At 45.6% G+C, this 26,421-nt stretch overlaps 2 protein-coding genes across 7 annotated transcripts in view; one reads left to right on the top strand and one right to left on the bottom strand.

Annotated features, from left to right (window-relative positions):
• Positions 1-568: 568 nt before the first annotated feature.
• NAIF1 (nuclear apoptosis inducing factor 1) lies at positions 569-6,571 on the bottom strand. 2 transcript variants are annotated; one of them, XR_003996837.1, is made up of 3 exons: positions 5,373-6,571; positions 2,293-3,002; positions 569-1,255 (listed from the first exon to the last, which is right to left on the bottom strand). XR_003996837.1 is itself a non-coding variant. In XM_030535920.1 (2 exons), exons 1-2 carry the CDS (start codon positions 5,875-5,877, stop codon positions 2,530-2,532), a joined length of 978 nt encoding a protein of 325 aa, XP_030391780.1. In that variant the 5' UTR covers positions 5,878-6,571; the 3' UTR covers positions 569-2,529. The 2 variants fall into 2 exon arrangements, 1 of the variants encoding a protein (XP_030391780.1); XM_030535920.1 differs by having other exon boundaries at positions 569-3,002.
• Positions 6,572-6,929: 358 nt separating this feature from the next.
• SLC25A25 (solute carrier family 25 member 25) overlaps positions 6,930-26,421 on the top strand; it is a 34,868-nt gene continuing 15,376 nt past the window's right edge. The window contains exon 1 of one of the 5 annotated variants that reach the window (XM_030535458.1): positions 6,930-7,317. In XM_030535458.1, the coding sequence (XP_030391318.1) occupies positions 7,048-7,317 (270 nt within the window). In that variant the 5' untranslated portion in view covers positions 6,930-7,047. Of the gene's footprint in view, positions 7,318-21,393; positions 22,435-24,988; positions 25,123-26,421 lie in introns of those variants that run through there. The other 4 variants (XM_030535459.1, XM_030535460.1, XM_030535461.1 and 1 more) reach the window with 4 other exon arrangements.

Here is a 26,421-nt window from a genome sequence, read left to right as displayed (position 1 = left end):
CATTTAAAATATTGCTGCAGTTTTTTCATGAGTGAGAATTTATGTACACAATTTACATCTGAATGCTATTAATGCGTATTAGCACCATATTTCTCCCTGACATACAAATTGGTGTTTCCAAGTGCCAGGCATTCAACTACCTGTAGTAACTATTTGCAGTAAGATGTATTACAGAAATACTTCTTGGGCTGCAGTCATTGAAATAGTTAATGTAAATCAAGTCTAAAGCCTTATAAATGCCAGCTCTTTGTCCTTTATTATTCTAAGATGTTATACTGCATCCAGCTCATGGCAGATGAATACAATGTGATTTTCATGAGTCATGGTTGTCTGTCATAAACAGAGTAGTAATCACCACTGCAAGATGAGATTGCAGAAAGTACTGATATTATTTGAGAAACAGAATGTAATCATGCAGCTAAGTACCATATCATGAAGCATGTGTCCAAGGGGACAGAGTTAAGGTTGCTGAAAGGAATGTGCAGTCTTAACTTTGGTATTTCCTGCAGCCCCTTTCTACCTTGTGTCATTTTTTTTCCCATGGAAAATACTGACATACCGAGAGCGATTTACCAAAAAAAAGATTTTATTAAAAATTCATATTGGTATTCATATTCACAAGTGAGGTAAAACCAAATAGACAGGATGCAGTGTCTGTTTTAAAAATAAACTGCAGCTGAGTCACTGATTTGGTTCCACAGGGTTTGAGAGAAACAAGCCAAGAAAACTGTACTGATGTGGTTAGATGGTGAACAAGGTGGGAAAGCCATTGATGGTGTTGTCCTGACTCGGAGTGGAAGACGGAATGGAGGGGTCAAGGATCTTCCATGGGCCAAAGCTTTCAAACAACACTGTTCATTAGCCCTTCCTCCTCCTTCCAAGAGACAGCTGAACTACCAATACAATAAAGGTTATTAAATATAGCAATATCCCATGTACTGGTCTGGTTAAGAGCCCCATCAATATTTCCATTATAGAAAGACATATTCAGGGGATTATAATTTCATTGTGCAAATTCATTCCATCATGAATTTCAGCTCACTGCTTCTCAGCCCTACAGAGAGTTCAACAGCATTTAACTCAGCATAAAAAAGTTCCATTTTGACAGTAATATTTGGCAAGTATTAATCCGTAATTTTGACACACTGGTTCTGCAAGTGGAGTGTAGAGGAGCAAGAGGAAGACATTAACAATGAAATTATTTTTTGTAAAGAAATCAATCATCTTCTACACATGTAGAGGTGAAGCTTTTCATCTGAAATAAAAAAAATTTCACTTATGAAGTTGGTGCATATTTATAATAATCACATTCATGCTATCAAGTCAACTTCCCATGAAACTAAGTGGTCTTACTTAGTTCCTGGCCCCAAAAGCCAGAACAGCTCAAAAAGGAGGAAGGATAAGAGGTGTGAAGGATAATTTTTTTCCCAATATAATCTTAAGAAAAAGATTTGGGGCCAAATTCCACAGTCCTTAAGCAGTCAAGATGCCTGCTGAAGTCAATGGCATATTGACTAAAGACAACAGAATTTGTTATTAATGTCTTAAAAATACAAAACAAATGACAAACTGTAAACAAAAACCAACCTCCCCATACTGTTGACATAGCAAATAGTTGACAAACTCACACAAGCAAAGACTTTTAGAGTTATGGCTCTGCTGAAAACTCCATATTTTCCCCACCTTGTTGTGCCAACAGACTGTACAGGTTTCAAACTATACTGCAGTACCTAGTCCATTGATTTCATCTGTATGTAAACCTACCTGAATGAAATTCATATTTATTCATTTCCTTAAGTACTGTTTTGAGACATTTAATACACATGTAAAAACACCTCTGCTAGCTTCAGATGAAATTTACCAGTGCCGAAGGCCAGCATGAGGTCTATGCACCACTATTTTGAGAGCTAAAGTGGGACTTCTGTGGGATTCAGGTTGTGGACAGGCCTTGTGCTGGTCCTCTACACAGGGGTGACTTTCACCCTCAAAGAGCAGCATCCACAAACCTCCAGCACAGAGATGTGGCTGCAACAGCTCAGGTACCATATTATTACTCTACAAGTGTCCAGCAAGAGACTGGACTGCATTAGCTCCTCTGTAGTATCTGGGCACCTTCAAAGATGAGCCATGACTGCAAGCCCCTCCGTGTGTTAGAAGCCAGTTTAACACCTCTTCCCAAGACATACAGCCTTTTTTTTAAAGATAGAAATAAAAATAATTGTCTTTTTAGAAATCTATATGGAAAAAATATTTCTCTTTTTAAAAAAAGAAACCAAATCCAACAACACTAACTTCCAAGTTTAATCACACATCCTGACTGCCATCCTGGATGTTGAGTCCACAGAAGCAGATAGTGCAGGATCATCACAGAAAAGGATGCTGTCCAGGAACAGCTTTTGACCCCAGAGGACGGGAACTCAACCAATCCACAATGACGAGAGCAGATCTCGTTCCTCCTATCTCTGACCCAGTGCGTCCAACAGTAGCAAATGTAGCTTTTTTGAGAGAAGAGTCCAGTTGGTCCTTATTTCATTGGATGATGTCATCTTGTTGCCCATTCTGGGCCACATGGCTGGGGTCAGCAGTTACCGAAGGATTGGGTGTATTACTTTGCAGGAATCGACGGAAGTCCTTGATCATGGGGCGTAAGATCTGGATAAGGGCACTCAGAGCAGCCTGGGTCCCTTCCATAGCCTGCGCCTGACGCTCTTGTGCACATGCCTGAACCTCCTGAGAACGACGGATCATCTGCAGCAGGTCATTCTGCTGTTCCAAGTGCTGGGCGATCTCCTTCACATGTAGGTTGGTCACTCGCTGCTCCTGCAGGAGCTTGGCTGAATTCAGGGCAATTCGGCTTTTCAGCTCCTGGGGTTTCACGGATGCCTCAGCTTGATGTGCCATCATCTCCAAGGGTGCTTCAGCAGTAACAGTTGTGGGAGCTTCTGTCGTGCAGTATTCCACCACTCCATCCTCCAGACTATGGTAAGTTGTCTCCGCAGGGACTAGGCACAAATAAAAAGAGAAGACAGAGGCTGCAGCTCTTTAGGTGAATGTCTATAGCAGGGGTTCTCATCCTTTTTCTTTGTGAGGCCCCCCCAGCATGCTGTCAAAACTCCATGGCCCCACCTGGGTCATAGTAACACGGTAGCAACAGGGCAATTGCCTGGGGCCTCATGCCACAGGAGCCCCCACAAAGCTACATTGCTCAGGCTTTGGCTTCAGCCTTGGGTAGCAGGGCTCAGGGCCCAGACTTCAACCCCACGCAGCAAGGCTTTGGCTTTCTGCCCTGGGCCCCAGTGACTCTAATGCTGGCCCTGCTTGGTGGCCTCCTGAAACCTGTTTGCAGCCCTGCAGGGGGCCTACAACCCCTGGTTGAGAACCACTGGTCCATAGGACACCACTAATAAATGAACATGCCAGGGATTTAGTGCAGGGGTGGGCAAACTATGCTCGCGGGCTGCGTCCAGCCCATCGGATGTTTTAATCCAGCCTTTGAGCTCCTGCTGGGGAGTGAGGTCTGGGACTTGCCCTGATCTGTGCAGCTCCCAGAAGCAGCAGCATGTCCCCCTTCTGCCTCCTACACGCAGGGGCAGCCGGGGGCTCCGTGCACTGCTCCCATCCCACTTGCTGCCGCAGCTCCCATTGGCTGGAAACCATGGCCAATGGGAGCTGCAGGGGTGGCGCCTGAGGACGGGGCAGCATGCAGAGCCACCTGTCTGTGCCTCTGCGTAAGAGCTGGGGGGGGGGGGGAGGACACACATGCCACTGCTTCCAGGAGCTGTGTGAGGTAAGTATTGCCCGGAGCCTGCACCCCTGACCTTCTGCACCCCAACCCTCTGCCCTACCCATGATCCCCCTCCCACCCTCTGAACCCCTCTCCCCCAGCCTGGAGCACCCTCCTGCACCTCAAACCCCTCATCCCCAGCTCCATCCCAGAGACCGCACCCCCAGCCAGAGCCCTCACTCCCCTCCGTCCCCTAACTCCCTGCCCTAGCCCGGAGGCCCCTCCCGCAACGTGAACTCATTTCTGGCCTCACCCCAGAGCCCTCACCCCCTCCCACACCCCAACCTCAATTTTGTGAGCATTCATGGCACGTCATACAATTTCCATACCCAGATGTGTCCCTCAGGCCAAAAAGTTTGCCCACTTCTGCTTTAGTGCCCACGTAAGGAGAAAACTGAAAAGGCTGTGCATGTAGAACACTAAAGAAGAAAGCTAGTCCTACAGAAGACTGATCTTTCCTGATCTGTATCTGTCCCCAGGCCTGTACAGTGCAGGGTCAAAAAGCGTAGGGAATACTACACTATATACCTAGATACATCACTTCTGAACCCCCAGTTCAAGAGGAGCTTTCCATGCAACATTAATAAATGGACACAAAGGACAAGTAAGAGATGAAATAGCATTGGTCAGAATGCCTTTGGCTGTTAAAGCATCCACTAGAACATCTCCACAGATCCAGAAAAAGATTTCTAAAGGCAGAAGGAAGAGAAATGTGCTTCCATCTTTCGTAACTCACAAGAGGGTGAGGGATGGAGGAAGAGCTGGGAGTAGCCATAGAAGACAAATTTATTAATCTCAGCCTTTGCAGGACAAAATAGGTTTCACTTATTCATCACAGTGTCAAAACAGCTAGGTGCTGCTGTTTCAACTAGCATATCTCTGAACATCTAAACATCTCAAAGAAGCTTTGTATAAACTAGCTTAACGAATATATATAATCAGAGGTGTCTGTAGTTTCCCATTTTGCTCCATCTGTACGCTGGGTCTATAGACTGAACACCATGAGCAGCCATTCAATGGGAGGGAAAACAGAAGAAAGCTATTTGAGCAGATAACTATGTACTGTGAGCTTTTATTCTGGTCTAGAAAGCTCAGTGTTCCAAGTTCTTCCTCGCTCTACTAAGACCCCTTAATCCATCTTTGCTCCCTTTTATGATTTGTTATCCCACTCATAAGCTTGAATCAGCTTTAACCACAGACAACTGTGCATAGCTACTAACCATCCTATGATACAACCTTACAGTTATCCCCCACAGGGAGGCTGGGGCAGCCTGTTTGTTGCAAAGGTGCATTGGGATGCCAAGTCCCCAAAAGGCTGTTTGCTTTCCTTGTTCTTAAGACTGACCTTGCTGTCAAACAGTGATTTGCATTTAGTACCTGCATATCCTGCCCCTTTATAGCACCAGAGCTTAGAGGGGTGCCATTTTCACTATATTGTAAAAGGTGCCAAGGTTTCATTTTGCTGCACCCTTTTGGGGAATGGAGGCTGCTCCACATGGGTACTGGGGCCCCTTCTCACTGTACATGGGAGAACTGCAGGGACCCCTGTATGACCTGATCCAGCATCTTCATCAGGGGCAGCACTCACTCTGGGTCAGGGTGACAGTGGTGGTGGAGGCTGCGATGGGTATCTCAGCACCATCCCCAGCAGTGCAGTCCCCAGTAGGCAGACTGATGATGGTGGCTTCTCCCAGCAGGTTGCAGATGCGCTGCTGCATGGGGGTGAGTATGACAGGGGTGGCTGTGGCACCAGTCGGGTCCTCGCTGTCCTGGCCCTCGCCGGTTCCATCCTGCCCTATACCACCTCCTTCCATAGCAGCCCGAACCTGCGCCACCTTACGCCGCACCTCAGTCTTGAGGTCTGACCACTTCTTCTTGACCTCCGGCAGCTCGCGGCGGCAGGTGGCCACGGCGTTGACGCGGCGCAAGATGTCATGCCAGGCAGCGGCCTTGGTGGCCAGTGGGACCCCCGCGTTGAAGTGGTTGATGAGCAGGTGCTTGCCTCGTTCCAGCTCCTCGACGATGATCTCCACCTCCCGCTCCGAGAAGTTCATCTTACGCTTCTTCGCTGGGGGGGCCAGGGGCGATGCCATGGCTATGGAGTGACGGGGCTGAGGGGAAATGGGAGCTCTGGAGGCCTGACAAGGGCTGGGGGCGGGAGGGGGGCAAAGGGCCCTAGAGGGGCGTTGGAAGTGCAGGAAGCCTGAGAGGAACTGGGGCTGGGGGGCCTGACAAGGAGTTGGGAACCCAAAAGGGCCCTAGAGGAGCCTAGCAGGGCAGGAGGCCTTAGAGGACCGAGGGGAGACCAGAGAGGGGTGAAGAGGGCTACTAGGGGCCCTGAGAGGGACTTGGGGTCTAACGGAGGCAGGAGAGGGGTGGGACCCAGAGGCCCCGAAGACCTAACAGGATCTGGTGACCTATAGGGCCAGGAAAAATGGGGGGGGCCCAAGGGGCCTCACGGGCCCTGGGGTGTTACCCCCTTCAATGGTGAAAGATACGCAAATTGCGTACCGCTGCCACCCAGCAGGCCCCGCTAAACAGCCTCCACCCTGCGGCAGTGGCGTAATGACTTCCAGAATCAGCCCCTTTCCTGCCTCGGCCCATTGGGCCCCCTGATTGCCTGTCAAACATAGGTCTCAACTCCCATCGACAGCGCCTTAATCGTATTGGCCAAAGGTGCTGCTTGTCAGGAGTAGGCACCGCCTCCCCTCAGCGACATTCCAGCCCGCGGGCCGGCATGCTGCCTGTCAAAGAGTGAACCCGCCTCCAGAGGCAGCTGCCACAGTGCATTGGGTGCCATTCCTGCCAGTCATCACTAAGTACCCTCTGTTCTCCCAGGCTATTGGATGTATTCGCTGTTTGTCAACATTAAGTACAGGCTGAGGCCGTCAACGTCTCAGCCCATTGGGCCTGTCGTCACCTTACCCCACCTTCCGCCGCCTCTTTACCAATGTGAATCCTCCATCAATTTGAATAGCTTTCCAAATCCTAGTACTAGCTGAGTGCCTCTGCATTCTGATTGGTAAGGCGAAGGCGTGCGTGTGACGTAAATGTAACCTCCCATGATGATTGGCTCCTACGTGGAGGTGCGTGGTGCGTCAGTAGTGTTGTCCTCGCGCTCCCTGTGAACGTGTCTTTCCGAATGGCTACGTAAGGGTCACGTGGGCGTTTTGCTTGGCGGCGCGAACCGGAAGCACGTTAAGTCATTTCTGTGGGGGAGGGGGAGTTCCGCCATTTGCCGGCGTTTCGCGAGCCGCTGGAGGATGCCGGGTGCGCGGCGCTCTCTGGCCTCTCCTGTGGTGAGCGGCGTGTTGTGCCCGTGCGGCTCCCCTCGGGCAGGACCCGCGACTCCGGCATCTGAGGCTGGCGGCCCGGGCCCTGGCGGCCGGTCCCTGTGCGGGGAGCCCGAGCACCGGCGCCTTCACACCCTCTTCCAGAAGCTCGACGTGAACCGGGACGGCGCGCTCTGTGTGCACGACCTGGCGGTGGGGCTGGGGCAGCTGGGGCTGCACCGCACCGAGAGGGATCTGTGGGTGAGTGAGCGGGCGGGGCTCCGGGGGTGTGCGCGCTGGGATTGCACCCAGGAGACCCTGGGCTCAGGGCCTGCGGGACCCGGTGTGGGAAGGCACCGCGTTGGGCAGGAGGGCGGGCGCCGGGTGAATGAGTGGGGAAGGGCGGGGGAGGGGGTGTGGCCTGGGTGGTTGTGGGGAAGAGCGGGGGAGTTGCACTATGCGGGGGAGGACGTACCCCATGGTGACTGAGGGAGGAAGGGCGGGGGAGGGGGCGTGCCCCGGGTGAGGAAGGGTCGGGGGTTGCACTGTGGTGTGGGGGAGGACGTACCTCATGGTGATTGAGTGGGGAAGGGAGAGGGAGGGGGCGTGCCCCGGGTGAATGAGTGGGGAACGGTGAGTAGGGGTTGCACTGTGGGGGTGGTGGAGGGGGACGTACCCCATGGTGAGGGGGATGTACCCCATGGTGAGGCAGTGGGGAAGAGCGGGTGGGGGGAGGGTCGGTATTTGCACTCTCCTAGGACGGAGGGAGGGCCTGCCCCTTGGTCAGTGACTAGGGAAGAGCAGGGGATTGCATCATGCTGGGGAGGGGTCCAGTGAGTGATGGGGAAGGGGGGGAGTGATGACTGCATCACGCTGAGGCGGGGGGGGGGGTCTGGTGAGAGCATGCCCTCAGGTGAGTGACCTAGGAAAAGGGATGATTGCATCATGCTCGGGGGGAGCGTTCCCCTGGGTGACCGGGAAAGGGGGGGATTGCATCACCTTGAGGCGGTGCATGCCTCCAGTTGAGTGGTGGGGGGGATTGCATCATACTAAAGGGGGAGGTTTCGGGGGGATGTGCCTCCAGGTGCATGACCAGGGAAGGGGGTGGCATGCATTGCATCACACTGAGGGGGGAGCTCTGGGTGTGTAAGTGGAGGAAGTAGACTGTTAATGGGTTGGCACCACACTGAAGGGGAGCTCTGGGTGGGTGGCCAAGATGGAGAGGGCAGCACTACACCTAAAGAATGCAAGGTCTTTGCTGAGAAGTTGCATTCTGAGGCACAGCCTAGGCTGGTTTGGGGACTGCAGAGGGTCTAACTGAAAACAGTGTGTATTTGAGGGGGACTATAGGGACTGATGAATGCAGGCCCTAGAGTTGAGTAGGATTTGGTGTCCTGTGGGAGGCTCCCTGGCACATAAGATAATGAGGGGTGCATACAAAAGGTGATGGTAATGCTTTTTTTTTGCCCGGTCCCTTTTGTTTCTAAGGGGACCCTTTCCCCCTGGAGAGTACATCCTGGTCTGATTCTTGAGATTTTACATTCTTAGACAAATGGGGAAGTATCTGGCTGTAATCTTGACTGAAAGTATTTTGTTAAAATAACTGGCTTACCTGTGTATCTACCCTGCAGCTGGCATTCAGTGTCTGCCTACCCCATGCTGATTTGTGGGCACAGCTGTGGCATCTGGTGAATGCTCTAGATACATTGTTACTTGGGAGCAGTGCATGCAGAGCCCATTGAGGTGGGTGCTCTTCCATAAATGGGCCTCTGCAAGCAGCTTTGGTTTTGGGGAGTGGAACCTCACTGCAAGGTTAGTCTTGGGAGAGAGGCCCCACAGTTGCATGGCAGCACTTAGCAGTGTTATCCAGTTGCCTCTTAGGGTTGGTCCCTAGGGAATGCAGGATTGTGTATATGTGAGGAAACACACCTGCACTACTCCGCTAAGGGGGTTTTCTGCTTTCCTAAAGGCAGCCCCATTCACTCTTGACACTGAAACTACAGGAATCTATTTATTTTTCTTGCTGTCTGTGGATCTGAATATTTGTAAACTAAACATAAATTAAGGTTGAAAACATCACTTCAGGAAAAGTGTGTTTTTTCTCAATGTTAAGTATTCAGAAATTCAGTCAAGGAGGATCCACTTAGAAAACAATAATGAAGACATTGGGAAGTATGGCTATATTCAGATCAGGTCATCTGAACAGCCTTAATTCTGTTCCCTTATTGACATTAGCCTTCCTGATGTGTAAACTAATGTAAAAAATTTACAAACTAATAGTTTCCAAAGCACTAAATTGGTTTTTGTAGTAACTTTAAGGAGTTTGCAGCTTATGAAGGAGGACATATTACATTTGGCAAACTGGTGTATTTGTATAGCTAACATGTGGCATATATCAGAACGTATTACAGCACGTTGTCTTTTACATGAGTCACTGTTACTGTGATATTTCACTGTCATGCCTCCATCTCTTATTCATGTAAAACCCATAACTGACGATATTAGGCTTACAAAGTCTGGACCTGTAGGTACTGTAGCTATATCTGATTGTACCTGAAAGCATTTACCTTTGTGGATCAGTGCAGAGCCCTTTTTCTTATTAATGCTTTAGTTTTAAGTGACCTGCACTGTGTGTGTCTCCATGTCCCTAAAGAACCCAGGCTTCTTGAATTAGTAGTCTATAAATATGATAGGGCAGTGCATAATCTCTAAAAGAGTGAAAGAAGTAGTCTAGTAAAATGTTTTTAACTTTTGGAGTCTCTTATAAAATGAACACTTGTGTTCTTAAAGTCCTCATGATCCTTAAACTCTTGCTGTGCTCAGGGTAATGTTATGGAGATTGTTTGAGTAACTTTCATCCTTTTGTTCTGCTCTAATTAGACTTTCTAATATTTGTGTATGAAAACAGTATTCTCACATGGCTTTTTTCTGAAGTGATATTTTCTTCAACCATAACTTTTTGCCTGAGAATTATGCTTTTTTTGAAGTAAAGGGAAAGAATTCTTCAGTTAAGGTAAGATCTTGCCAGTTCCACAGATCCTGTGATCAAACTTACAAGTTGTGCAAGTATTTTGTTTGTGACTTTATCTATGGGATTCTGTCTTTAATCAGTGATTCTCTGCACCGAGAAGCATTTAGATTCTGAAATCTAAGCTTAACATTAAACTATAAACCATCTGCATGTGCCCTCATAAAATGCCTGACAAGCTGTTTTTTATGGGCACTGTGCTTCCTACTCTCTGGGAGAATTGTTGGTTCAAGCAACAGAACATTCTGTGCTCACATCTACATGCCTGGGCAGTTCAGCATGCAGGCCCTTTTCTTCCCTGGCAGTGTTGTTGTATCTGGCTTCACATTTTGTAAGGTGTGTGTGTATGTACGCATCTCACGTGAGATGAAAACCACCATATTGCAGGAAGCCCTGTGAGGAAATGTTCACAGGGGCAGGAATATATGCTTCTAATTGGGGAAACATGAACCCACTTTATCTAGCCTATTCTTCAGCGAAGTTTCTTTCCTCTGTCAATACTATCCCTTCACTGGGCTCACTTTCTCTCTCTGCCTCTTCTTCTGTCAGTGCCATGGTTATCTCTACTCACTTTTTTTCCCCACTAAAGAGAGTAGCCAAGTCTCTTCCTTGCCGAAGCTGGGGCTTTTAGACATTCAGAGTTTATAAAGCATATGCCACGGTGTTGCACGTTTCATAATGCATCCATTGGGGCAATATGTGCTTCTTAATACATGCGTTAGTTAGGATGCAGAGCTTAAAATGTTACAAAGTTTCATGTGTGTGAAAACGACCCTTCAGTAGATCTGATTGGAATATTTCCATCAAAATATAATTTTCATGAAAATTGGACAAGCTTCTGAGAGAAATGTTTCCCAGATAGTTTATTAACTAGTCCCTCTCCTTTTCTCATTCTTAAAACTAGCCAGAGGCACCAGTATTAGCCAGGGAGAACTAATTTGGAGTTATGTTAAGGGAATATGTTAAGTGAAAATATTGCAATCCTCCATGTCTCAAACTGCTCAAGAAAATTCTACTTGAGCACAAATTCACATTTGTGAAACTTCAGGTGGGTTAGCTGTGGTTCAGCAACACATTCTGTGGTTCAGGCCTTGTCTACGCTACGCCGGGAGAGGGATCTAAGTTATGCAACTTCAGCTACTTCAATAATGTAGCTGAAGTCAGCGTACTTAGATCTACTTACCGCAGGGTCCACAGTACACTATGTAGATGGAAGACATTCTCCCGTCCACTCCCCTTGTGCTTCTCGTTCAGGTGGAGTTCAGAAGTTGAGGGGACAGCAATCTGTGGTCGATTTAGTGGGTCTTCACTAGACCTACTAAATAGACCTCTGATGCATTGATCGCCACAGATCCCTTGTAAGTGTAGACAAGCCCTTAGGCACCAAGCATTCTTCTTTTCTACCATCTGTAATGAGCTGTAGGATTGGAGTACCACGTCAGTTTTTGTGGGGCAGTAGGAGAGAATTAGTCTTATGAGGGAAGCGAGCTTCACCCTTAATTGTGGATGAGACCGATATGTGTCTCTGTTAGTGAGTTTAAAAACTCACTTGCTTTAATAAATGAGCTAGATTCTTGTAGTAACAACACTGATCTTGTGCTGGGTGTGAGCTGCAAGCATTAAATCAGTGTAGGTTCTTGGGCAATATTCCAGCTACCTCAGTTTTCTTTTGATGAAAACTTTCAGGTGCAGAAATTATTGTTGCTGCATAGTATTTTTGGTACAGAATAACTGCTGCTTCTATTTCAGAGTTGGCTGCATTTCAGTGTGTATAGGGGGAGTTGCATTACTTTTGCATCTTTCTAGATAAAAGTTGGTATGTAAATAATGTGGTATTATCCCTATTATTACTTTAAAACTATGCAGCCTATATATCACCAAACCACTATCAATGACAGTATCACTAACAGTGTAGCATGATCAAAAATACTGGTTTCAGTTATGTTCTAATTTTCTAAATAATACTTCATTCTCATTGGTTGGTATAAGACAAACCATATACTGTACTTACATCAAGAACTAAGATATGAATTCAGCAATGAGATATAGAGTGTGTGTGTGTACATATACATACATATATACACATACACACTCATGAAGGATCTCAAAGCTATTAACTGTATAGGGACCACTTCTCCATCACTTGATTGCAGCTACCTCTGGAGTAAAGAGGCAGTCATTGTCTGAGCAACATTTTTCACTTATCCTCCTATAAAACTTTTGTAGTAACTTCTGCAATTCAGCTGTAGAGTGCTCAGATGGGAAACTAGTTTTACTTGCCTGGGTAGTATATTGGCCATTGCACCAGGTTTAAGCTCCACATAATTTAATAAATACTCCTATTAAAAAGGCGTGTGTTTATTGCTCATGCATTCATACTGCTAACATTAATTTCTCCTACCAATCATAATCAATTGCAGGGCTGGAGTATCCTTCCAAAAGTGCTGAAATTAAAGCCCATTGAACTGGTGGAATTTGTTGGCCAGCCATTTACATGCAAAGTCTGAAGTAATAAATCAGCTTGGTCTGCAGTAGTCTCTTCTGCGATGGTGGAAAACCTCTTCACTTGGACTAACGAATATTTAAGAAACTAAGTCAAGCACGGCTCCTTCTCATCTCGGCCATGACCATCTGTTTGCCTCTGCTCTCTGTAACTATGATGTCATCCTTGAGCCTGAACTCTTTTTCTCTTCCCACATCTATATCGGCAAATCTGCCTATCACCACCTCAGTGGCATGTTCCCTCTGTAGCACTACTCCAGTTCCACCTGTGTTGAGATCTTCATCTGTTTTCATCTCCTCTTTCCTTGACTATGGCAACTCTCTTCTCTGATCTTGTCAAGTACTAGCTCTCCCAATTCAAGCATGTGAGTTCTGCTACTCACCTTCTCATGTGCACAAAGAAGTGTGACTGAATTACTCCAGCTACAAACTTCACTGGTTGCAGCTTGCTTCATGTTCCAGTTTAAAATTGTCTTTGTTTTATAATTCACCATGGACTTTTTTCCAGATGTCCTCAAATAACTTGTCTGTCTCTACTCCCGTCTGTTAGTCGTCTTTATCATTTGCCTTCTTGACTGTAGATGCTACAATCTGGTGTAATTGTGTTGAATTTTCTGCCTAATCAATCTTCTCTCTCCTTTCAGATCTTGGATGAAAACATTCTCTCTTTTAAATTTCTCTCTCCTTTTGAGCTTTATTTCTGTAATTGTTTAACTTTGCAAAATATTTTGGGCTACAGTTTGTATTGATACCATAGAAAACATGAGTATATTGTAAGTAACTTAGAGGTAAAGAAAGTAAAGAAAAATTGTATTTTGTAATAAATAATAATAAAGTAATGAAGCAAAAAACCCCACACAAATAAACGGAATCTGCTGTCAGATGAAGATACCTTTAATCATAAATTTGGTGGGCCCAGTGAATGACAAAGTTCTGTTTAGTCATTCCACTGTTTAAGCTGAAAGTATTTAGCACTGGATGATACCAGTAGGTGTTCTTTAATCCAGGCTACACTGTCTCTAAAATCCTGTGTATGTTTTGATAAAATGTTTTACTATACATCTTATGAATCCCTCTATGGCACTTGCTATTCCTGGGAGAATGCTGTGGCAAAAAGTTAAAAAATCTGCACACTATTCTAAAATTCTAGATATTTTATTGATCAAAATAACACAATATAATCACACCAGTTTCAATTATTTTTGCAATTTATTTCAAAATACCTGTTAGCAAGTATGTCTTTAACAATAGAGACAACAAAGAAGTTTTCCCCCATGAGTAGAGAGTTAAAGAACCCCCTACGAGAACCCAGTTTGTATTTCACTGTTAAGCTTTTGTTGGAGGCCTCAGTCTTGGTCTGGTACACGTGCCAGCTGGGCACATTGGGGGGTGGGCAATTTTGCCCCTCCAGTCTCTTACCCACACCCCCTTTTCCTGAGCCCAGCCCAGCTTCTAGTTTAATTATGTGCAAATTCTGCCTTGCATAGTGGTGCAGAATTTCCACAGGGGTAACTTAGAGTTTTGAGGCAGTGTGACCTATTAATTCAACGTTAACTAAGGGTTATGCAATATGAATGAGTTCAAACAAATTACAAATAGTTACCCTTTTTAAATAGTGGACTGTAGTCCTTTGCTTGCTTTGAGGAATTTGCCAACAGTTCACTAACTGGCCTGGGGGAATATTGTGGATGTTCGGTATCAGTTCTTAGAGCAGTTTTGCATGTTTGTGAAATTGTTCTTAAGCCTAGCTTAGAACCTTTTGAGTATAACCTTCCTTGAGCTGGTAAGCAAATAGGAATACATTAGAAGATCTCTAGGGAGTCCCGCTTACTTATACCCATGACTGCGTGTAACCCACTGTATGAGCAATGTACCCTCACTGCTTCCTTCTGCTTCTTGATCCCACCCACCATACACCCCACATTGGGGGACCTTACAGACTGTATATGTTATGTGCTAACCAATTCCCAAATATCAGTGTCCCCTATACTCTGTATGTTGCCCCCAATGACCAACAACTGACGCTTTGAACTCTTTGTATCATCTTTATTTAAATATTCTCTAATAAACTTTTAAATCTGTTCTCTTCTCCTGTTGGTGGGTGGCTTGATGAAATCTTAGCTTTTTTCTCATGTACCAGGATATCATAGCACCAGTTGTGTAGGCGGGTGGGCCAGAGTTGTGCTAGCTCTAAATGGTATTTAGAAGCTTTGTGAGGAGCAGAAAATGGAATACAAAACTCATACGTGTTCCTCAGTTTAGGATCAAAATGAACACTTCATAATCAATCCAAAGAGTACCTTACTGTCACAGCAAAACCTCCCTGCAGATGAGGAATGTGCTGATTGGCCTTGGGACAGGCAAATCTTGCAGTTACAGGGTCATTCTATTAAAAGATTTGGCCAGTAGCCATGCAAGACAGGAACTGTGCTAGAGGGTTGGATTGTGAGAGTGCCTGTATCTGGGGAACTGCTTGGCATGTTCACTGTCTGCCTTGGTCACTCTGCCCTGACCCACAGAGCCAATGAGAAATTCAGCAGGGATTTAATGGGGGTTGTCAATACTTAAGACTCACTTAATAGTGGTGAAACTCTTGAGCTGCACTTCTTGAGCTCAGTGCTGGCCCCCCAGAGGTTCAGCGTTGTTGTCAGAGATATAAAATGCTGCAACATATGACAAGCTACACATTGTTGCTGAGAGTAGACAGGGGAAGAACTTTTAAATGCATATATAGCAATTCCCCACCCCTTCTTGTCTAGTTAAATAAGCAGAGCACTTGGCAACACATGCAATACCTGGTGTCTTATGCTGGGATATCAGGGGGGTCAGATGTCCTGTCATATGTGGACATGTGGTCCTGGAACATTCTTTCATAAATTAAATAGATTGCTCTATAATCTGCACTTCCAGCAAATTGGAGAAGGCCGATGATGCTTATCAGGTGTCTTCAGCTGGAAGTAGCCTCTGCATTAGGTCAGGTTTCCACTTTGTGTGATGCAGAAGTAGCAATGCCTCTTACATGATTTTTAAAAAAATGTAAATAGCATGCAGTGAGGGAATGTCGTTTCCAGAGCTGTATTCTGCTTGTTACTGAGATGTTTTATTCCTGGTGGATAATGCATGTTCTGGCTTCTCAGCCAAATGGGGCAACTGCAGAACAGCTCAACCAACTTGCAGAGACTTGCTGCAGGTACAACCTACAAAAGGAAACTATAGATCACAAGCAGTTACAGAATCAAAAACACATATGGTCTTATTCTGTAGGCAAGGGCATTGACCACGTCACATGGGCATTGTTGGTTTTTTAGGACCTACTCCATGGAGTAATGAATAATTAGTGAGGAGAACTGGGCAAACTAGCCCCAATGTCTGCTTTTGGGAAACGGCCTCTCCTAGTCCTGGCTGCAAGTGAGGACAGATGCAGGGAGTGATGGTAGGAAACAAAACACTTATCAGAAATAAAAGTAGTCAAGAGCCCAATATACCAGGCCACCCATTGGTACTGTTCCAATTAGGAAAAATAAATGAAAATTAAAAGTTAAGAATCTGCCTAAAAGTAAGACAGACTCCTAAATGGTTGAAATAGCTCTAAAACCAATCAGTAAGGATTTGGAGCTCTTATTCAGAGTAAGTTTCACAAAATGGTGAGAGTTTGAGATCCATGCAGCCTATTTAGTATATTATAGCATCCAGGGTCAGCCTCACATGTTGCTGGGTAATATTTTACTGATGTCATCACCATTCACTGATAGTACAGTCTCACTACAGTTGATGTCCACTGGCATGAACACAGCTGGAAGTTTGGGAAGTGTAGCTTCTTTTTCTCACATTGAAGCTCAGAAGTAGCTATGGTAACTGGAATCTACCCCAACATCAGTGTGGAATGTGATGGAGAAGTTATCCATGGGCTAAAGCTAGTCACATGGCCGCTTCTGACAGCTATAGTGGGTTTCAGAAAAGGATTCTGCAATAAGAGCTCTAATCTGTTAGATCATAAGACACATGAGATGGCAGGATCCTTTAGTATCTACATTGGGCTAAATAAATTTCCCTAAATGCTGCAGATTTTAGGAAGATCAGGACCTGTGCATTATTGCACCTCAGGAGCTGTGTGGGTATAAGCGTGGGGCTCAGGACTAGAGGGAGAAAATCATTTGATAGCTGTGTTCCTGGGATTTAACCCACTGCAGTTTGTAACTGGGAATTGTCTGGGGTTTTAAGTTATTTGTTACTGGAGCAGGAGAGAACCGCTTTTTAATCTTGCATTGTTTAGTCTGCCCAGTCTCCTATCCACCCTTATTACTCCTCACGTGTTTTTGTATGACCTTACTGAGCACTCACTGTTCAGTGAGCCCGATGGGCTCTGACTATGTACCAACCCCCCTCATCTGCATTCTTCATACCCTTGTGTTTGGCACAGGCTCCCAGTGATGATTTGCAATTATCTATCACCTGGAATGATTCATTTGAAATGGTAAAAAGGATTTATACCATAGAGTCCCTTTCTGTACCTTTTTTTACAGGTATCTAGCAAGGGGACCAGTGTAGCATTTACTACACAGTGCCTTATATCAGCTTAATGCATTACTACAGCTGACTGTTAGAAAGTGTGTTTTGCACCACCCAGTTTAATTGCCCAAGAAGTAATGGCCAGAATGTCTGGTTTTGACTGCCTGATGCAAGAAGCACTGCAGGCTGTATTTCAGCTCTGTCTCTGGAGTGTGAAAAGTTCACATACTCAATCCTCTTAATTTTTCCAACAATTTCAGTTCTAAAAGGTTGATGATGACAAATAGTATAACCTTTCTCCTACACTGAGACGCACAGAGCTAATGCAGAATCACGGGATTGCTTATCTGCAGCCAGTGCTTGTCCTCAGCTGGGTGTTTCCAGTGCAGCTTTGAAACAAGATGAGTCACTGTTCATTCCTGCAGGGTCACTTGGGGAACTAGAGATGGAGGCTACTGTGGCTTCTAGCTCCTGGTGACTGAAGAAGGATGAAAGATGCCATTACAAGCAATCCAGTCAGTGCCTCTGCAGCTCCCTTTTTGCCACCCCTCACGTTCTTGCAGTGTTAGCTAGCTGTGTCAATGAGTTCTCACTGAAACACTGTGAACTACCTCAGTTAGGGAGATGTTTTAAAAAACAGAGTGAAAAGGCCAATTCTCTGGGACTGAATTGAACTCTACGGTTGTGTGGGTGGAAAGGGAAGATGATTCATCTGGCACCCATCCGCGTGGGAAACAATAGGTCAAAGGGTTTCAAACTTTCATAGTGTGGGCCCGCTCTTGATAAATGCCTTACAAGTCCTCTCTTTTTCTCCACCCTCACCACTTCCTTGTTGCAGAACATCCCTGTAGCAACTACAGTGATCACTCCCATGGCAAAGTAATATTGAGGAAACTATTGTATTTTTAATTTTAATGTCATAATGTAAAAGTAACCTAACCCTGCTCTTCCTTTCATCTTCCCCTCCTGTCTGTACTTCTTTCTGTCCCCTGGGCAGAGTGCCTGGCTGCCTTGTTATCTTCTGCCCTGGACATTGCAGTCCCACTGGCGGCTCTGGTTCCCGAGGCTGCTCCTGTAGAAGTGACCCCCTAATAGAGGTTGCTAGGTTGGCTGCTTTTCATTTCCAGTTGCTTAAAGAGGCCCTTCCAGCTGCTTCTCTCCATGAGGACTGGGGACCTGTAGAAGCAGCTGGAAACAAGGAGTGTCAACATGTGACCAGCCCGCTTTCAGGGGACCACCAGCCTGGACTTCAGTTTGGGCACAGGTATAGCTAAAGAGTAAACATGGACCTCTGACCATCCTTGTCTTCAATATATACTGCCGTGGTCAATTTCAGTATATGGCTCCTAGTTCTCTGAGATGCACACATCAGGTTAGTGTCAATATTTGTTGCATATCTGAGTGGATTATAGAGCGTGTCAGTCACTTTTTGGTGCCTTGGGTAGAATGTGTTTTTGTGAGAGTCCCCAGTGCTGTATGCAAATATCTTGGTGCTAACTGAACCCCCTCTAAACATCCTGCCCTTAACTGGCTTTATTTTTGTAACCCTAATATGAGGTGTTCTTCACTTGATATGAACAAAACTTGCTTCTGTTAAATATGGATTAGAAAACCTACCTATGCATACAGCAGTTGCAGTGAAAGAATTCTGACAAGGCCTGATTTACTAGAAGGATGAAACCCAAAGGGGTTTGGCTAGATTTCTACCTTGCAGCAATAATGTCATCCCTTGCACAAGACCAGCAGTGTGCCCAAGGAAGATACAGTCCCTGCACTAATATAGGAAGATACAGTCCCTGCCAAAAATTTTACAGCCCAACTTCAGGTCAATCTTCAGCAGAGAAACTATGGAAATACTGGAGTGTGACTTTAGTTGTTCCGTATGAAAGGATCTTACCGAACAGCAAATCTGAATTAGAAGCCGACTGTCCTCACATCTTCTCTTGCAGGCTTAGACACTAACAGGAAGGTTGGTTTGCAAGAACTGTCATTCAGTTACTCCAGCCAGGTTTGTCCATTTATTTATTTATTTATTTATTTTATTTTTAATTGCTTGGGCTGAGAGAGTGTGAAGAACTTTGACCTAAAAGGAAAAATTAAGGAATTAAAAAAGGGTTTGGTATAGAATGATTCTTTCAATTTGTTTATAGTCACTGCGGTATTACTCTATTAGAGAAACCAGGAAACCTGCAGCTCAGATTCTTACAATGTCCGAGGCCTAAAGAATGGTTTAACTATTATGGCAGTACAGTGCTAATATTTAAATGGCTGTATCTTCCTACTTTCTTTTAACTTGTCTGTTGGAACAGTTATTGGGTACCTTTCCCAGCCATTAGGAAGAGCTCTGTGTAAGCTTGAAGGCTCATGTCTGTCTCTCCTCTGCCCCCCTCTCCCAACAGAAGTTGATCCACTAAAAGATGTTGCATTACCCACCTTGTAGCCATGAGGCTCTAAGGATATTAGAGAGACAACAATACTGCTTACTCAAGGCATTACAAAAAAAGTATTCTTCCTGCTCCCACGTTTTTCCTGTAGACTGTTCTGAGTAGAGTAAAATCCAAACCACCGTTTTCTTGTGCCATGCTTTGATTGTGGTAGGTGAGTGTAGTTTTCCCTGCAAATTCATACGTTGTATCCTTTCCTCTTTACTTCCTAACCTCACTCTCCTTGTCTCCTGTAACGCAGAACCAGTAAAAAATAGTCACTTAGCAAGGGGATGCTGTGGAGTTAAAAGGACTGTACATTGTGCTTGAACCTCAGCAGATATGCTTGTAATGTGAAGTCTTCTTCACACTTGGAGAAGACCAGCTTCAGACTTGAGCTTTTCTCCCACTTTGCTACATGATCATTCATGACTTGAATTATTGAATTATTATATAAGTGACTAAGTGGACTTGTAATGTTAATAAATACATAGATACATGCACATCCTTACAAGCTTATCTGCTTTCCAAACTTTCTGCAGATGTTCACACAAAACATCTGCAGAATTGTATGACTTCCTGGGTTGTAAATGACTGTCTCTGTAGTCATAATAAGTTAAAACGCTGAAGATAAATCACCACAATGGAAAATCAGCTACATGCAATAAGCAACTTTCCCTCCTCCCTAGGAGGTTTCTGTGAGGAAAATATTCTCCCTAAATCCATTCTTCCTTTGTCCAGCATTATCTTTGGCTGTGCTAGCAATTTTCCAGAATCCAGAGGATAACGCTTTAATTTGCATTAAATAAAGAGCTGCAGCAACAACTCATTAATACAGCCAGGCCACTTAAATCAAGGTGGAATATAGCATGCTGGGATCTATAATCTCTGAGTCACATTCCCATATTAATACTTCTGTAGTGGCTTTCATCTGAAGATACCAAACCATTTTACAGTTCAGACTAGAAACCAGAAATCTCTCTTCTCAATCCCCTGCTGTATCCACTAGACCAGTGGTAGTAAATAGGTGGACCATGGGCCAAATCCAGACCACCAGATGCTTTTGAACGGACCCTGAAACCTTTTTATTTTACTTATTATAATCATTATTGGTGTTTTGTTTTCTCTAGAGGCTGGACCTTAACCAAGAAATTTGGGCCTTGACCAAAAAAGTTACTCTCCTCACACTAGACCATGCATCTTCTTATAGGACCATCTAAAGGTCGCATCACAGAACTCTGGCTGAATTTGACTAGCAGGCTGCACTTTAACCACTGCATCTTAGAGCCTATGGAAAGAGAAGGAGCCATGAAGGCTTTGTAAATGTCATGGTATCCTAGTTAAAATGCCAGAAGAGTAATGCAACACCAAGCAGCTAGTGTACTATGAATGAGACTATTATAGACTAGCTGCCTGCCCCTCCCTTCCTTTAGAGCAGTGGCTCTCAACCTTTCCAGACTACTGTACCCCTTGCAAAAGACTGATTTGTCTTGTGTACCCCAAGTTTTAACTCACTTAAAAACTTACAAAATTAGTCATAAAAATAAAAAAAAGTCACAGCGCACTCTTACTGAACTATTGTGTACTTTCTCATTTTTACCATATTTGGAATATAAATATTGTACTTACATTTCAGTGTATTAAATACAGAGCAATAGAAACAAATAATTGTCTATGAAATTGTAGTTTGTACTGACTTCGCTAGTGCCTTTTATGTAGCCTGTTATAAAACTAGGCCAATATCTAGATGAGTTGATGTACCTCCCTCCCCCCCGATGACCCCCTGGTTGAGAACCGCTGCTTTACAGGTCAATTCAGTTGTGGCTAAGGACTACAGGCCTCTAGCTTATAAAGAGCCATCTGCTCTACTAACAAAGAATATAGATTCAGCTGCTGAATCATATAAGCAGGTATGTGTGATTCCTATCCTCTTTCAGGTTTCTGTATGATAAAGTAGCCATGTCAGGGTTGTGGTTTAGATGCCCAGAGCCAGCGTATTTTTTTAATATAGTCCTCTGCAACCCTGCTGGTACCTGGCTAATCCAGCCTCATTCTGCGGACTGCAGTCAGTGCTTCTCCGCAGGACTGTCTGGCTGCATGCAAAGAAATCGTCTGGTTGCGCACACTTCTATTGGGCTAAGATTGCTGGTTTGAATAATGAACATGTTAGTGTCGGGAGAGGTGATTGGCTGGGCACTGCTGCAGTGAGAATGCAGGCTGGATACTCAGGGTTTCGGCTCATTTGATGTGCATTAGATGAGCCAGGGAGAGCCTAGGTTAATTGGTAGCTTTGAGTAGCTTCCCAGAGTGAAAGGGTCCATTTTAGCTTTCATATTAAGCTCAGCATCTTGGCTTCTCTGTCCAGACTTCCTCTGAAGCTCAGTATCTTGGGTTCTCCATGCCAGAGCTCTTGAGCTTTGTCTGTTGCCACCAGCTCTGAGGCGCTTGTACAGTGAGCTGCTTATCAGGCCAGGCACGACAGCAGTAGCAGCAATTTCAAAAGGCAGGAATCAGCTGCAGGAATAGTCTGTAAAGCAACTGAACCTCTGGAGTTGCTGGCTTGAATCTCTTTCTGGCTGCTGTGCGGAACGGATTCCCAGTTTGGAAGGCTTGGTACTGCAGTCACATCCTTGCGATCAGTGGCTGCCTGCTGCCAGGGTTTCCTTGACTGGGACTTTCACTGGAGTAGCAATGCTGCAGACCCTCTGGTGTTTTCTGTCCAGCCTCTTTACCAGGGCCACATGCCAAGGTCCTGCAGAAGGAAAAGAGAATGAGGCCAGAGAGACGACCCCAATTCCAGACCCAGGGGACCAGGGGCCAAATCTGTTGGGGAAGCCACAGGACAGAGGGGCTGATCCCACTGAAAGGAGACCAACTATCTTACTGGTGGTTGGACCCGCAGAGCATTTTCCAAAGGTAACAGAGCTGCTGAGCTTCCTGAATAGAGGCTGGCTTGCATTGGGTTGCACATGCCTGGCCTACTGGAACAAAGGGTGTTGGGGGAGATGCATGCGTGAAAATGGAGTTCCCGGAAGGGAGGGATGATATGGGGGTGAGGAGGGGGGGCTGACAAGGAGGTAGAGTGATCCTGGGTGTGGGCTTGCTAGAAGTATAAGTGTATAAGTAAGTGAGCTGCCAGTAGTTCCCTCTCTCCCTTCCCCCCTGCCGCCCTAATCACAAAATATTTTGAGGACTGACCTCTCCAGGGAAACTGCTTTGGGAGCAAGATGAAATATTGGAGCCCAAAGGTTCCTTGGCAACTGAAAGCAGAGGCTTAATCTGAGAAGGCAAGGAACAATAATATGGGCTAATAATGAGGTTCAGGGTACTTCCACGCCTGCACTGGGGACTGGTTAAGGGCTAAGAAATAGTCCAGTAACTTGCATAGGTGGGGTGATGCCTCAGGAGATGCATGCTTAAAACCTGGTTTCTCTTGCAAGAGCGTGACAGCATTAGCTAAATTGCACACAGAGCTGGAGTCTGTCAGAGGCAGGAGTATTTACACCTTGGCAATGAAAAATAGTTTCCCAGGAGAGGATAGGGAAGGGACACTGGGACTGGAATGAAAATTGAAACTTCTGAGGAGAGGGAGAGAGGGTGTGGGGGGCAAGTAAAATAGATAGAGAACAAAAGGAGATTCCTTGTATCTGGGGCTGCTAGACAAAGGTGGTTAAGCAGTATGTTAATGTACAGGAGCCTGGGATCATGCAACAGTATAGGCTGGGTACAATTTTACTTATCTTAATTTGATTATTTAGCTATTTAAAGAGGTGGCAACTGCTGCCTATTGTAGAAGTTAATGTGGAGGTTGGGAGAGAAGAGCAGTCGCACTGTGATTTGTTACAAAGGGAGTGACTGGGACTGGAGGAAAGGGGTTGCAGGCAGGTACAGCCTCTCCAAGTGATGGGAGCAGGAGAAGGGAAGAATGTTGAGACAGATGGTCGGCCACCAGCAGGAATAATGATAGGTGGTTTGCAAGGTCCAGTTTACCAGGCAGGAAACTACGTATAGATGCTGTTTTAAAAGGCTTCTGTGTTCTTGTTACTGGGATGAACAGGCTGGGATTATGTGGTGGAGGCGATTGTAATCTTTTCTGCCTCAGGCATTGGATAGAACCAAGCAGGGCTGAATTTGTGGCTCTGGTTCCACTGGACGGGGCAGTCCCTGCTTGGGACTGACTGAGAAAGCTGCAGGGACTTATTCTTCTTTGCTGGTTGTCCAGTGATGAGACCTGGGTACCCTCTTTAAAGAAAAGAAATGCATGAAGGGTGAATGGAATGAAGATAGGAAGGGGAAAGACCGAGAAGCCAGTGACTAGTTAAAGCAGGCTGTGAGAGGAAGCCTTAGAATAAGTGGGGTTAAAGATCTCTCGTGTATCTTCTACAAGAATAATGGGTCGTCTGCCTTTGAGAAGATCAGTCTGCCTCTCCAGATCAATGTTCCCTCTTTGAGAGTGGGGATGAAGCTGAAGTCTGTCTCATTCCTTCCCTATGTGACACATTTCCATGACCTTGGAAGCAGCCTGACAGTGGAGAGAAAATTAACTCAGCTTTGAAATCTTTGGGAGGGTGGGGATGGGGAGAGCCTAGCTCAGCACTGGGGCTTCTCATTTACGTTTGCTGTCATGTAGTGGGAACTGTTGTCGGGTGGTTAGTGTGGGATATGGGAGGCAGAGGTGGGTTCTGTTCCTAGCTCTGCCACTGAATGTCTGTGACCTTGGGTGAGTTGTTTAATCCCTCTGCCTTTCTATTCACTTTGTAAAAGTGTCTTGAGCTCCTCAGCTGCTATATAAATATGAAATATTTATTATGCCTGACAGCTAGTTGCTGTGATGGCTTTGTTTGTACGAACAGACCTGATGTTAAGAAGCAGATTCTATAGTCCAGTATGAACTGCTTCTGTTTATCCCTGTGGTCATTGCCTTACGGTTGCACAGGCTTTGATGTGATGGCTACTTGGAGGTGGTTCTTGAAGCATCGGGCTGTTTTTCACCCACATGTATGTCAAGTGTTGATGGGTATGTGATCTGCTGGCATGTTTACCAGGTGTGCACAGGAAATTCCTGCCCATCACACCAGCATCTGTCACTCTTGAGCTGGTTGTCATGAGTGGAAGAGGTCAGTTCGCCTGGAGTTTAGTTACCTTCATGTGAAATATTTACCTTTTACTTTCTCCCCTCCCTGTAGCCTTGGCTAGCTGCTATTGTTCTTTAGTTTGCTGTGGACTGTATTGAATTAACAAATGATTAACTGCCCTCTTCCCCCATTTTGTATCCCTGTCCACTCCTCGATGTTTGTGTGTGTCCTGTTAGGACTTTCTGTCCTGTACAGTTAATTATACTCCAACTTCCAGGAGTTGAAATACAAAATCAAAAGAAATTACCAGTCGAGACCTATTTATTCCTTTGCTGAGCAATAATCAGGGTTTGTCTACACTACCCACCGGATTGGCAGGCAGCGAGCAATCCAGCAGGGATCGATTAGATGCGATAAATCGACTGCTGAGCGCTCTCCCGTTGCCTCCGGTACTCCACCAGAACGAGAAGTGCAAGCGGAATCGACAGGAGGGTGTCAGCTGTCGACTTACTGCAGTGAAGACATTGTGGTAAGTAGATCTAAGTATGTTGACTTCAACTACGCTATTCATGTAGCTGAAGTTGCATATCTTAGATTGACCCCGCATGGTAGTGTAGACAACCCCTCAGACACAGTGGTTCTCAGACTGGTCCAGGGACAATCAGTGGTCTCCCAAGCTGCTTGTGCCACAATGGAAAAGCACATTAGTCTTCAAGCTATATTTCCAGTGAGTTGTGGCCCAGTCCAGCACTTAGGGGTAGTCTACTCTAGAAGCACTGCATCCTCACAACTGTGCCAATGCTGCTGTAGCGCATCTAGTGAAGACGCTCTATGCCGCTCTCCTGGCAGCATAATTATTCCACCTCCACGAGAGGCGGTAGCTATCTCTGGACACTGCCGCTTAGGTTGGTGTAACTTGCGTAGCTCAGGGGAGTGGCTTTTTCACACTCCTGAGCAGCCTAAGTTATATCCACATAACTGGTAGTGTAGACCTGCTCTTAATATTTCAAGAGGCATTTTTAACCTATTAAATTAAAACCAAAACCCTCTGTCCTAATGCAGCTGCCTTATGTCTCTGGGCAGATGTTTTGGTGTAAATTCAACCGTGCCCTCATTAATGGAGAGCACTAAAATTGGAGGTGACACAGATACACAGGAAATGGCTATACCCTCAGGTTCTGTACTGCAGTAAGACCTGCAGCACTGGTGCAGTTGGCCTGGGTCAGCTGGCTTGGGCTGTGGGGCTAAAAATAGCAGTGTAGACATTCGGGCTGGAGCCCAGGCCCTGAAACCTGACAAGTGGGGATGCTCTCGGGGCCCAGGCTCCAGGCCACGCCCGAACAGCTACACTGCTACTTGTAACTCCTCAGCCTGAGCCCCATGAGTCTCTGTTAATTGACCCAGGCTCTGAGACTCCCTGCTGCAGGGTTTTGATTGCTGTGTAGACATACTCTAACCAGGAAAGATTTGTGCAGAAGGGACTTCAGATAGGGAGCAAGCCCTTGAGCTAATGCCAAGTTTCTGCCCAGGGAAAGGAAATAAATAGTATAGGTATCAAGAGCAGGTATACATTTATCTTGTCTCCTTAATACTGTCCTATATTACTTTTTCATGTAATCAAATTCTAGTGTTTCGCTTGGGATGAGGCACCGACAAGTGGATCTCTAACTTAAGAGGCCCACAAGAGGGGGAAATCATGAGAATTGCTGGGATGAGGGTACTCCTGCAAATCTGAATGTAATCTTGGTACTGAATGTAATCTTGGTACTGCGTCCTTTGGGGTGGTCTTCCAAAAAATGTCCCCTGTAAACAGGAATGCACAGAATAA

This window comes from Gopherus evgoodei, chromosome 16 (genome assembly GCF_007399415.2).
Source record: "Gopherus evgoodei ecotype Sinaloan lineage chromosome 16, rGopEvg1_v1.p, whole genome shotgun sequence".
In the NCBI taxonomy this organism is placed as follows: Eukaryota; Metazoa; Chordata; order Testudines; family Testudinidae; genus Gopherus; species Gopherus evgoodei.
This window is presented reverse-complemented; position numbering and strand designations above follow the sequence as displayed.

What these genes read in the sequence shown, in the direction of transcription:
- NAIF1 (XM_030535920.1), bottom strand. Translation starts at nt 5,877, where the DNA reads ATGGCATCGCCCCTGGCCCCCCCAGCGAAGAAGCGTAAGATGAACTTC. An exon ending in CACTGTCACCCTGACCCAGA is followed by an intron (nt 3,003 to 5,372) that starts GTGAGTGCTGCC and finishes ATTTGTGCCTAG; the next exon opens with TCCCTGCGGAGACAACTTAC.